Here is a 13580-nt window from a genome sequence, read left to right as displayed (position 1 = left end):
AATCAATATGTGCATTGGTTGACCCTACTTTTTAAGGCCAACAGATATACAGATATTTATCCAGATTTCAGACAGCTGGAATGGAAAATATCTGTTTATGAGCACTGCATCAGAGCATGTATGCTCTTTTTGTAGGACTGATTGTATTGTCTAAGAATTTGAAGGGAAGGCCAGCTCCCCAGAATAGAGTTTCTGAGTGTAAGGCCTCATTCACACGAGGCGGATCCACTGCTACGGAGTCCACCAGGTCAGCGGGAGATCTCTCCATTGATCTCTGCTGAGCCGGCGGATGACAGGTCCCTCTCAGCTCACTGAGCGGGCAGGGGCTTGTTGAGCGCCGCTGGTTGCTATGGCGAGATCGCACAAAAACGGACAGCATGTTTTCATCAGATCTCACCCTATCCTCCAGGGACGGATGCGAACGTAGGGCCATCCGTCTGATTTTAGTGGATCAGACCGGGTCGGATGTCAGCGGACATGTCACCACTGACATCCGTCGCTCCATAGACTTTCCGTTCAGGTTGGCCGACAAAACTGACAGGCGGACCTCAACAATCCGTTCGTGTGAAAGGGGCCTTACCAACCTTGACTTTGCTAGGACTTAGAGGTATGTGTGTGGGATGGAATTATTTATTTTATAGATTTATTTATTTATTTCAGGTGCTTATATAGCGCTGTCAATTTACGCAGCACTTTACATATATATTGTACTTTCACATCAGTCTCTGCCCTCAAGGAGCTTCCAATTTTTATAGATACAATTGAATTATCCTTACACACTATGGTGTCTGGGGGGGACTTTATCTGTCAGGTTCCACCATTACTGAGAATATCTAAGTTCTTTGAGGTGTTAAATATATAACATGTGAATTAAAAGCACAAGAAGACCACCTGTAAAATTTCCAAAAGCCAGTGGCTGATGTACTGCAGCCAGCAGGACTGCCTAAAGTGGAACTACACCGCATCTGCACACAACAAATCAAAAATGCTATTTGATTAATTTTTATTATTTAAAGCAAACTCGCCCATGCTTTATTTTGATGAGAAATCACTTTGAAAAACACCCCCTAGCATTTCTCTAGAGTAAGGACATGTGATTCATGTAGCATATCCATATGCCCTTAGGTCAGGCATGCAGGCAGCAAGGTGTGCTTAGCTGAGAAAATCCCTCCTACCTTCCTGAAGACTCCTGGCATGTATGACATAATTTTCCTAGGCCTAGAAACCAGGAAGTAACTGACAAAATGTAAAAATAAAGGTTAAAACAAGTAAATATAATATAACTTACTATCTATTTACTAATGCTAGTAGCATAAGGATTAAAAATAGTCAATGGTGGTTGAGAGAGCGACGTTCCACTTTAACTGTCCCTACTTACTACTCTCCATCCGAAACAAAAAACATTTGAGGTGCAGACTTTTTTAATCCTCCAAGTTCCTCTCAAAATAATACATAACATTTCCAAAACAATCCAATCACGGCTTTCCTTTTAGTAGAAATTGGATAACTCACTATTTTTTTCTTCACAGTAATCCTGACAAGGGCACCCAGTTCTTGATCTCCCGCGGTTTTATCCCAGACACTCCTATTGGGGTGGCGCATTTTCTGCTTCAGAGGAAAGGTCTTAGCCGGCAAATGATTGGAGAGTTCCTGGGGAACAGCAAGAAGGTCTTCAACCGTGACGTCCTTGAGTGAGTAATAGTCTGATACTCCAAAATTCTTCATGCTAGAGAGCCAAAGGTCGCCCCATGACTAGTTCTGTCAATCAAGGGAGAGTATTACATTTTATACCCCTACTTTACTTCTACAAGTAGTGGGGCTATGGCAAGGCACCTTTATACCGCGTACACACGAGCGGACTTTACGGCAGACTTTGCCCGGCGGACTTTTCGATGGACTTTACGACGGACTTTCTGAATGAACGGACTTGCCTACACACAATCAACCAAAGTCTGACGAATTCGTAAGTGATGACGTACGACCGGACTTAAATAAGGAAGTTCATAGCCAGTAGCCAATAGCTGCCCTAGACGAGTGGACTTTTCGACTGGACTCGAGTCCGTCGGATAGATTTGAAACATGTTCCAAATCTAAGTCCATCCAACTTTTGAGAAAACAAAGTCCGCTGGAGCCCACACACGATCAAATTGTCCGACGAAATCCGGTACGCCGGACCAAGTCTGCCGTAAAGTCCGCTCGTGTGTACGCGGCATTAGAGTAGATCTAAACCCAGTCACTACAAACTCATATGATCTTTACAATGTTAATATCGTTTCAAAAAAGATGTTTTCAGTTTTCTAAAACTCTGCAGCTTTCATTTAATGAATCCCTTGTGATCCTGCTATAAAGGTTCTTGTTCAGGCACTTACTGTTCTGGGTTATAGTGCCCTATCCCTGTCCTGATTGAGCTCCTCCATTGCCACCCTGTCACATGCACCCCTGGTAGAGACAACAAGCATCCATGCCAATGCACATCGTGCAGGCATGGTCTACCATTGCCACCTTCAGGAAGCCAGTCCAGAGCAGTGACGTGCAACTGTTGTGAGTACATGTAGACAGAAAGTGGCTGAAAGAGGCTGCAGGAGATCAGCAGCACTGAGATGAGGAAAAAAGAGATGAAAAAAGGCATGACAATTGATGGCAATTCAAGGCCCTCTGCGGCAAAGAAAATTGTATTCTAGTAACGGTATGTGATTAATATCTGTAATAAAAGTATTTAGTGTGTGAATTCGTTTTTTTATCTCACAGACATTTATTTATAGTTTTCTCTACATTTACACACAAGTCAAATTGCAGGGGTTGGAACACACCATATAACCAGGAGTGCTTACAATGGTCAATTTTCATGCATATACCTGTAGTTTAAACTTTTTTTTTTTTTTTCAAAAAAGAAAAAAAAAATTCTATTGCTTAAAAAGTGTTAAATAGATTTGGGCTATAATCTGTCACTTAAAGTCTACCTGAAACTACCTGTGCACAGGGTGACAATGCTGCTGCGTAATTTCAATACAATGAGCAGTCTTGTCACCCTGTTACAAGAGATAGAAAAATATTGCAGGACCAATAGGTAATAAAACTATGTTACGGGGTGGGGGTGGGTGCGGGGGGTACCCACTTAGAAAACAGGAACTGATTTTTTTTTTAATGCCATTGACAGACTGCAGCATATAGGTTGTTTTTTTTATTAAGCCCATTGTTATTAAAATTCATTAGTCTTGCATTTTTTTCTTTGTAGTCTAGGAGAAAGTATGTCATAAAAAAAATGTACAAAAAAAAATGAGATTCCATGCAGAGGACTTCTGTAATATGCATTGCCCTTCTTTGTCACAATAGCTCTGATTCTGAGCTCCTCACCTGAGCTCTGTAACTAGGTCAGCCTAGTCAACGCACATTACACGCTCCAAGCCCTCACGCATCGAGATGCACTGCTTTACTGAGCTTTGTAAAAAAAAAATGATTACAAGGGTAGCTGAAAAATAATTCAATTTATGACAGAATAGAATTCAGTGTCTGAACCTTACATTTGGAGATGTTACATGATTGTTGGACTGGAGTAACAAGGATTGCCCAGGAATGAGTAGAGTACATTTTGTGCAAAACACCGGTAATATGGCTACAACATTACATATTTTGCAATCGGTAAACTCTCAATCTCAAGCTGCTTAGGTTACTTGAAAAAAGAAGTTCTACATATTTTTATTTTATTTTAGTTAGAGGGTGTTTTTGGGAGGTGGAGTCTGTGCTTTGGTGATTGTAGAGCTCTAGGTCTGTATCAGCAGGGGTAGTGTTGTCCCTCTGCAGAGAGAACACTGCTTCCACGCAGAGAACAACAGTTTTTCTATGCAGCATGCTGGCAGGAGCAGGCTTCTCTACTCTGCTTTCTAAAAGAAAATGAACTATAGGACTTTACACTCCTTTTGCATTAATGCAAAAGAATCTATTTTAAACAGAAACTTTATTCGGGCTTGACATTTTTTTTATTATTATTATTTGATTCACATATTGAAAGAAAATAATTGGAAATGTCCAGTTTCAGGATTGTTTAATAAGGCAGAAAATAGTCTGCAAAAAGCAATAATAAAAAAGAAACCAATTATATTTTAGTTTGCTGCAGCCAGATCAGTAAAAAAATATCTCATTGGTTGCTAGCGCTTGCAGTAGTTTGCACACAGTCTTTGTTCTTTGCACCAAATTGCCTGAAAGACAAGTAGATGTGGTGACAGGTTTCCTTTAAAAATGGAATAACAAAAAGAAGAATTTCTCGACACGATTCTGCCTTGCAAAATACTGAGTGTTTCGTGTGCTGTCCACTTGTCTATTTCAGCTGTGTTGTGGACGAGATGGATTTCTCCAGCATGGAGCTGGATGAGGCTCTGCGAAAGTTTCAAGCACACATTCGCGTTCAGGGTGAGGCTCAGAAAGTGGAGCGTCTTATAGAAGCCTTCAGGTGAGGCCTGTATAACTTGTAGCCTGAGCAGAAACCCTAAAAGTATCGTGTTTTTTACTAACATCGAGTTATTTTCTCCACCGTAGCCAGAGATACTGTATGTGTAACCCAGACATTGTGCAGCAGTTCCATAATCCTGACACCATCTTCATCCTGGCCTTTGCTGTTATCCTGCTCAACACGGACATGTATAGCCCCAGTATCAAACCTGACCGCAAGATGATGCTGGAGGACTTCATTCGTAACCTACGAGGTCAGAGAACTGTGCCTGGCTAGTTGCTTTTTTTTTCTTTCACTAACTTAACTTCATTAGAGTAGAAGTAGGGAGAGTTCAGGCAATGCTTTCTGGGAAATATATACAAATAATACTCTCCATCATTGGAGGACTGGCAGACCGAAAACAACAAGTTAACCACTTTGTGATAGAGACAGTTCCCTGTAAGCCAAAAAAGGTGTAAGACACAAAGTGTGCCACAGTGATTAGATGAGAGGTGGGTGAAAGGACAGGGTTTATTGTAATACTTTTCACATCTTCCAGCATCAGCTTCCTTGGTGCCTGTCAAAGACATCAAAGATGGTGCTAAAAGACTTCCCAAGCAGCATTGACTCCATTCTCCCTGCTGCCATTCAAGTGAAAATGGAGTGCTCCACATGCCGACCAAATCCACTAGGTCCTTGCTGATGAGATCCAGCAGGCTAAAATAGTATTGTCCTGGGGCCGTTGTTCAGGTTTAGTAAATGCCCTTTACTGTTGGTTAAGGTGTCTTGTTTTGTCACAGCTGTACTTAGAACTCCTCTTTAAAATATAGCAGAAAAGCAGTAAAAGGGGATATCTCCTTATGGCTTTTGTGAACCTTTTTCAACATATCTTCCCAGGAGTGGATGATGGAGCAGACATTCCTCGAGATATGGTCGTGGGAATATATGAACGGATCCAACAGAAAGAACTGAAATCCAATGAAGATCATGTGACTTATGTGACAAAGGTGGAAAAATCCATCGTGGGCATGAAAAGTGTACGTTTCCTTTTTTTTCTGGATTATCCAAAGTTTGAAGTGGCTTCAGCATCTTACTTGGATCTGCTTGGCTTTCTTCGAGTGGGTTTCTAAAGATGTCCAAGGAGAGATGATTAAAGTTGTTGGCTACTAATAGATCCAGAATCATAAGTCATAAAACAGCTGGTGGGTGAGGTTTATATGCAGAACAACCTTGTCAATCAACAGCATGGAATGGGCAAGTTTACAGATTTACCACTCTCTCTCAGAAAGTGATAAACCCATTTAAAGACTTTTATTTTTTTGCAAAGCATAGCAAACAAAAATTATTTAAAAAATAGGTACACTCTATTTTAAAAGATTAGTCTAACCAACAATGACATTTTAGTTATAGTTATAGTTTAGTATAGTTATATTGAGTCTGGTGTACTGAGTTGTTCCCTGGCTTCTTATATGGTATGGACTGTTGGGTGTTCCTACCCTCCTACTGTTACAGTCTTCATAATATAAAATGTATTTAAAATCCAGAAAGAATAGTGAGAACCCATCATAATAGGCACAACAGACATGGGAACCCCAAACAGAGACACTGTAAGGTGGTTTAACTCTCTAAAATACACTGAACTATGAACTGACTGCTCAGAATGGACTGGCCCTTTAATCCTGTGATTTCATCAGTTATTTGCTAAAAGACAGTCAAAGAGGTGGTACAGGAGGAATTACAATTGGTCAATGTGGCAACCTAAGATTGGCTTTTGTGTTCCTCGCAGGTCCTTTCTGTTCCTCACCGGCGTCTGGTTTGCTGTAGTCGTCTCTTCGAGGTGACTGATGTGAACAAACTGCAGAAACAAGCAGCTCATCAGAGGGAGGTCTTTCTCTTCAATGACCTTTTGTTGGTAAATATTAACAAGCAGATATCCCACTACTATGCTTGTCAGGCAGAACCATTTGCCACCCTGTGTTCTCACAAAGAATACCTGTCTCTCTCCTTCAGATCTTGAAGCTGTGCCCCAAAAAGAAGACTTCTTCCACCTACACGTTTTGCCGAGCTGTACCTCTCCTGGGGATGCAGTTTCATCTCTTTGAGAATGAATGTGAGATATCTTTTTCTGTTTGCTTTGAAGAATTAATGACTTTAGGGTCGTTAAAGTGGAGTAAAATGTTATATATAACTAAAGCCACCCCTCAGTCCAGTTAGTCATTCATGTCAGGTTTTTTTACTGCTTACCTGGAGTTCTGGATACACCTGCATTAATATATGCCTAAAATAACAGCAATATCTCTTTGGATGTTAGAAGCTGCTGTATATCGATGATTATTGCTAAATGAGTTCCTCTTGGGTGGAGTAAGAAAAATCCACCCCGTCGTAGAATATTCCTGTTACTTATTTGTAAAGTTTTGGATGCTCATGCATTCATATATAGTTAAAATTCAGAACGATAGATTACTGGTTGCTTTGAGCTTAAGTATATCAATGATTATTGTTAAATTAACTCCTTCTGAGAAAAGTAAGCAAAATTTTCACCTTACCAGAATAGTCCTGTTACTCATACATAATAGGAGATTTTGAATGCTTTCCTGGAGTTTAGGATATTCCTACTTTTAGCCAGCCTGCTGACAAAAAAACTGAGCAATGTATGGCCACCTTCAGTATATTGATCGTTATTGCTAAACAAGCTCCTTGTGGGCGGAGTCAGGAAAAAATCTGCACAGTAGATGAATAGTATCGTGAACGTTTCTGCAACCTAGTCTTGTGAGTTGGTATCAAAGCTTTCCCTCGCACTTCCAGATTACCCTCATGGGATCACCTTGGTCAGTCCTCTTTCGGGATCTGAAAAGAAGTTAGTTCTGCATTTTTGTGCTCTCGGCTCGGAGGAACTGCAAAAATTTCTAGAGGATCTGAAGGAATCTATTTGTGAAGTAACAGAGATGGAACAGATACGCATTGAGTGTAAGACATTGGTTTGTTTTTCTTACATAAAGAGGACATGTCACCTTTTATTTATTTATTTATTTTTTCAAATTATTTTTTAAGCTTTGGTATTTGGTATTAGGCCACAGCTTTAAAAAGAATATCTAATACTGGTCAATAAAAGCTGCTTAAAAAGTTAAAGTGAAACTTTTTTGCTTTGTGGAAAAATATAACAATGCTCTCCAGGTCAACGTCAGGTCAGTGTTCAACTGTATACTGCTAGCAGATTTTGTTGTAGACTCTCACCTGTTTCCATTTTGTATCATAGTTGCTAATAAATTTAAAATCCAACTTCTGGCTCAGGGTTACAGTGCTTTCCAGCCCACCCCACTTTTCTCCACAATTTTTTTTTTCTTTTGGCAGTATTTTTCTCTTTTATGTACATTTACCCTTTTCAGTCTTCAGGAAAGTCACATGATCTGCAGGGCTCTCTTTGGAATGTTCCAACTGTAGGCAGTCTTTAATAATGCAGCTGATGTGATGACGGAAGTGTCACTCACTGCAAAATTGTATGTTAGCACAGGGCAACATGGTGGTGCCCCCTCAGGGGGGTGAGTCCATGATGATCTGCACTCACAGGATTTCCTTGGTCTTTGGGAATGAATAATGCTGGACATTATTCAACCATGAAGACTGAGGACAGCTAGTGGCCCCTTGCATTATACACTGCAGTGTTGTATACCATATTTTTTTTTCCGCTGACTGTTATGTCTTATGTTTGCAGGGGAGTTAGAGAAGCAGCACGTGGTGAAGACCACTCCCGCCAAGTCAAACGGATCCCAGCTGGACTTTCAGCCTAAGCAGGAGTCCCCAATCGGTGAGTGGTATATTCCTGCAGTGTCACAGCCTTGTCCCTCCTCCTGATCCGTGAGTTTCCCCCAATCCAGCTGCTCTCCTATTTTTTGTCGGCCTTAGTGGCCTCCATCTGTCCTTGTCTGTATGTCCATCCTTTTCATTCCCTACAGTTTTTCTCTGACATTGGAAGAGTTTCCAATCACCTTTTCCCCTTTTTAATATAACTTTTTTAGTGATCATTGTAGAAAGGCTTTTCTGTCTTTCTATGGTGGTCTGCTAACCACAACCACTCTCTGTCCTTTTTTAGAGCTTCTCTCTGTAAGTACCTATAGACAAATGAGTGCACATGAGTGCCAAGACACAATTCATCTGACCTCTGTCAACAGAGTGGAAAGTATAGGAGATAGATAGATAGATAGATAGATAGATAGATAGATAGATAGATAGATAGATAGATAGATAGATAGATAGATAGATAGATAGATTGATAATGATGTGTTCATTACAACTTGAATATTACAAAGCAGGAGCACAAGTAAGACATTTTACATATCGATCCTGCCAGTATTTGCACTTACTGTTGAAGACTGTCAGCTATAAAGCATTGCCTCCCAATAAGCAGCATTGTGGTCAACCTGTTATGGAGGCTCCTTCAGTTGGCCATTGTGCTGCCTAACGGGATGCATGGGCAGACCTGACAATGGCCTCCAGGACAAATGAGGTTAAATCTACACAGAGAGAAATAAAAACCTAACAGGGGTTCTTTAAAAAGCAAGGGATTATATGCAGAGAAGATGGGATAATGAGAGGAGGTAATTTTTTTACGGCAAAATAATCTTCCTTCCGATAGAACAAGTGTGGCAGCTGTCACTTTTCTGCCTCCTTTGGTAGTTAGTACAGAACGATAGACTTCCCAATGATAAAAATGTCCAATATCTCAGTCTGTGTGAAAGTTTTACATCCATAAATCGTTATGTTAAAATGTTATTATCAACTGTCACACAGTGTGTAAAATGAGATTTTTGGAGCTCTGCAAGTTCTAATTAATCGTGGAGGCTTAGCTACTAGTACATGAACTGTCAGCACAATATGAGACAGACCCATTTTCCTTCCTTTATGTTCTCCTCTCCAACAGAGACTCTCCTTGTCATCTAACCATCACATATTACTGCTTTCCATATCCGTCTTCTGTCACTGTCACCTTCCCTTCTTCCTGCGTTCCCCATTCTGACCCTATTTCTTTCCGTTTTCCCGTGCTTTCACCTCCGTTCATTCTCTTTTGCCACTGTCTATCACTTTCTTTCTTTCTTTTATTTCCCTGTTCTTATTTCCCTGTTCTATCGCTCTCTCTTCTTTGTATCTTTATTTCTTCTCTTTCTGTATCTCTATGTTCATCTTCATCCTTCTCTTTCTTTACTATTTTCTTCTTTTCTTTCTTTCTTTCTTTCTTTCTTTCTTTCTTTCTTTCTTTCTTTCTTTCTTTCTTTCTTTCTTTCTTTCTTTCTTTCTTTCTCTCTTTCTTTCTTTCTCTCTTTCTTTCTCTATCTTTCCTTTTCCCCTCTTCTTTTTATATCTTCACTTTATTTCCCCTCTCCTCTCCTCTCCTCTCTTTTTTTTTCTCTATCTACCAATCATCTTCTTTCTGTCTCTTTCTATTCTTCTCTCTTTGTATCTATCGTTCTTTCTCCTTTCTTTCCTTTTATATCTTCTTTTCTATTTTTTACTCTTTCTCTCTACTTTTCACCTCTCTCTTTCTCTCTCTGACTCTCTCTTTCTCTCTCTGACTCTCTCTTTCTCGCTCTCTCTTTCTTTCTCTCTCCTGCACCTAAGTTCACCTCATATTTTGAAGGTAAGCACGAGTCACCTGAGAAGGACACAGGAGGCGTGGTGGAGGTGAGTAGGGCTATAACACAACAGGGCTGTGACACCGACCAATCACAATGCTCCATCCTGCGCTGCTCACCCATTCCTCAGCTCAGGACAACAAACTAACACCCTGTGTGGCTAATCCTTTTCCCATAGACACATGATGATGATGTAGTCACCCCATCACCCTCACAATGTCCCTCATTAAAGTGTACCTGTTGCTCTCAGACATTGGAAGCACCCATTTTTGATGTAAATATAAATTCCTTATGATGCTATCTAGAAAACCAATATTTTTAGGGCATTTCTTAGGAATGTAATTATTGTGTTGCCTGCTAGCTGCCAGTCTTCCAAGAAATTGAATCTTTGTTGTTGTACAAGTAACACAGATATTTTTTTCCATTTGCCTTTAAAATATCCCAGGAATAGCTCCTCCATCTTGAAAACCAAATCTGTCAGCCATTTTGTATACTAAAGTTACATTTAGAGCCCCCCAGTCTCTGGTGACTGCAATACTCCAACGCAAAAGTCTCAATGGCTAATAGAGGCCCTTTCATTGGCCCTCTCATTGTATTGTAGAATGTCCAGTCTTCACAGGTAGGACTTAGCGCTCTCTCAATTTGTAGGTTGGCTAAACCCATCTGGAACTCTAGCTTCCCGGTAGCCAAGCATAGTTTATATTACCATAGCTTAAACTGAAAACCATTTTGTCAGTTTATAACTCAACAAAAAATTTGGCTGCTTAGTAAGTAAATGTTGGTACTTGCCAACAAGCCCTTAGCCATACTTCCTCTGTCACCACAGATGTGTTTTTGGGCCCCTACCAAAGTGGTCTGAATTATAGACATATAGGTAAGGTGTTTTTAGGTCTGAATTCCCCCGAAGCCCTGTCAGTAACTGGGAGGGCATTGTGATGTCAAGACTCCTGATTTGCATTCAGTAACTCAGAAAGCACTTAAGCCATTGGATAAGCATGACAGCAATGCAACTGACAGCACTGATCAGCACTGGCTTCCTCCATATTCAATTGAGGCTTCCTTTAACAAAGTCAAAACTTAATGCTTGATGTCGTTAGCATGTACCAAGCAAGCGCCTTTGTTACAATTATTGCTTGAATCAAGAAAATGGTTAACTCCACTGTGATAAAGTGACAGGTACACTTTAATTCCTAGTTCCTTTACTTTGCAGACCACAAAATAGGTTCCACCCCCATTTAAAAAATGTTTTCATGAGCATTGTTTGCAGATAATGAGCACTGGTAATAGCTGGCAATTTGTTTTGTGATGGTTGATTTTAATTTTACAGAAATGAATAACATTTTGCAAGATTCTGCATGATTTTTTGACAAATATTGTTTTGTCTATACTCTAAAGCTGTTTTATATTGCTTATGGGGGAGGAAGATATGGTGGTCTGCAATATAGATTTTGCATTATTTTCTAATGCAAAATGACATTTGAGGCTTCAGGGCCTGATAGTAACACCTCCAGCATGCCACCCGCCCCCAAGACACCTAGAGGATGTAGCCTTTTAGGACTGTTAGCTTCTGGGGTAAAGGGCAGCCAGGACTAGCACGTGGGAAATAGTCTTGTAACATTTAATGCTTCTTTGGCTGTTTCTAAACTAGGTGTCAATTCACAACAGGCTTCAGACGTCCCAGCACAGCGGCCCCCAGGGGCCAGAGAATGGAGCTCCGGGCAGCACGGCTCCTAATGGGCAGTGGGAGACTCTGCAGGCTGCCCCCTATGACCAACTCATGCAGTGTCAGCAGATTGTCAAGGTGATTGTGCTGGACACACCCGGCCGGGCAACGTCCTCCCCCGACCAGACTGTCACCCGCTACTTGTCTGGGTCCTGCACCACTACTCCCCTGCGTAGCGTGGGAGGAAATGTCCACCAACCCCCATTACCCCCGCCACCACCCCCTTATAACCACCCACATCAATACTGCCCTCCAGGGGTCCTTCTTAGAGAACGCAGATATTCCAGTGGCTCCCGGAGTCTTGTTTAAGCAACGGGTCACTTACCAGTCTTCTAGGACTAATCTGCTTGCACACATACCAAACCTTGCACATTTATCACTTGCCCATAATCACAAAATCCTCATGAGAACCCATCCTTGCACACGAACCATTCCTGCACAAAAAATAAAAAAATATTGTTGCACACTCATGTTGATCTCATATACTCTCCTCAAACAGGCATTTCTTGCACACTTCTATGACCCTTTTTTATACCCCTCAAAAGAGTTGAGCTTGTGTATTTTTAGTAGGTTTGAGCTCTCTCCACAATTTTATTATTGTGGAGGAAACTTTGTATGATCAGCCTGTCCTGGACAAGTCACTTCGTTTTGCCCTCGTGTTTCTTCCACCCACCTTAACCCAGGGCGCCTGTATAAAATTGCACGCCTGGATCTTGTGGAAACTGGCCCCTCCTCTCCACTCCGCTGAAAATGGATTGACCTGGAAAAGGTTTGCAAAAAAGCTACATTTCTAATTCACTTTTGGAGAACACAACTACCTGTCAGAGAAACTACGGATCAGCCACCAAACCAAAACAGGAATATTTGTGAAATGGACAGAAGATGGACTAATGCACTGCATGCCATGCACTGATTAGATCTTTACGGACATACCTTCAATGTGAATGCTTTTTAGCTTGGTAATGTTCTGTGCAGTAAGGGAATTGTTGTAAAACTTCAGTTCTCTTCGAGAACAAATTCTACTTTCACGGGTTCAGCAGTTTGCACACATTCATGATTAGCCATTTTGCAAAGGCAGATGTAGAAAAGAAGAGTAGCAGCATACAATTAGCTAAGACATATGTACTGTCAAACTTAAGAACTTAAGGCTTTTATAACCCCCCCCCACCCCGCATCTCAGCAGGTCTATGAAGTACCCTTGTTTTAAAGGGAAACTGCAGTGTCCCGTTTATTTTTTATTACAGGCACATACATAGCACCATCAAATTATGCAGAGCTTTACATATATATATATATATATATATATATATATATATATATATATATATATATATATATATATATATTTTGTACATTCACATCAGTCCCTGCCCTCAAGGAGCTTACAATCTAGGGTGCCTAACTCACCTTCATACATACACATACTAGGGCCAATTTATACAGAAGCCAGTTAACCTACCAGCATGTCTTTGGAGTGTGGGAGGAAACCGGAGTACCCGGAGGAAACCCACGCAGGCATGGGAAGAACATGCATTAGTGAATATACATGGGAAGGGGGGGTTTATTAAAACTTGAGCAGATAGAGTCTAGAGCTGCTGTGCATAGTAACCAGTCAGCTTGTATCTTCAGCTTGTTCAGTTAGGCTTTAAAAATAAAAGCTTGAAACTGATTGGTTGCTGTGCACAGTTGTTCCACATCCTGGCTGCTCCAGTGTTAGTAAAACCACCTCAGTGTGCATTATTTTCTTAACATTTACCAATAATTTAACTGTGACTTAATTTTTACATTTAATAATCTATATATC

The 13580-nt window shown here is 40.7% G+C and overlaps 1 protein-coding gene across 6 annotated transcripts in view; it reads left to right on the top strand.

Moving 5' to 3' along the window:
- The window catches only part of IQSEC3 (IQ motif and Sec7 domain ArfGEF 3), a 119152-nt gene extending 106033 nt beyond the window's left edge, over positions 1-13119 (top strand). The window contains exons 5-14 of one of the 6 annotated variants that reach the window (XM_073621656.1): positions 1530-1691; positions 4325-4447; positions 4534-4700; positions 5324-5463; positions 6213-6338; positions 6437-6536; positions 7232-7393; positions 8139-8231; positions 10059-10102; positions 11702-13119. In XM_073621656.1, the coding sequence (XP_073477757.1) occupies positions 1530-1691; positions 4325-4447; positions 4534-4700; positions 5324-5463; positions 6213-6338; positions 6437-6536; positions 7232-7393; positions 8139-8231; positions 10059-10102; positions 11702-12085 (1501 nt within the window). In that variant the 3' untranslated portion in view covers positions 12086-13119. Of the gene's footprint in view, positions 1-1529; positions 1692-4324; positions 4448-4533; positions 4701-5323; positions 5464-6212; positions 6339-6436; positions 6537-7231; positions 7394-8138; positions 8232-10039; positions 10103-11701 lie in introns of all 6 variants that reach the window. The other 5 variants (XM_073621658.1, XM_073621660.1, XM_073621661.1 and 2 more) reach the window with 5 other exon arrangements.
- Positions 13120-13580: the final 461 nt, after the last annotated feature.

The sequence above is a fragment of the Aquarana catesbeiana genome, linkage group LG03, assembly GCF_042186555.1.
Source record: "Aquarana catesbeiana isolate 2022-GZ linkage group LG03, ASM4218655v1, whole genome shotgun sequence".
NCBI classification, from domain to species: Eukaryota; Metazoa; Chordata; class Amphibia; order Anura; family Ranidae; genus Aquarana; species Aquarana catesbeiana.
The sequence above is the reverse complement of the archived record's forward strand: the minus strand, read 5'-3'. Positions and strand labels throughout refer to the sequence as shown.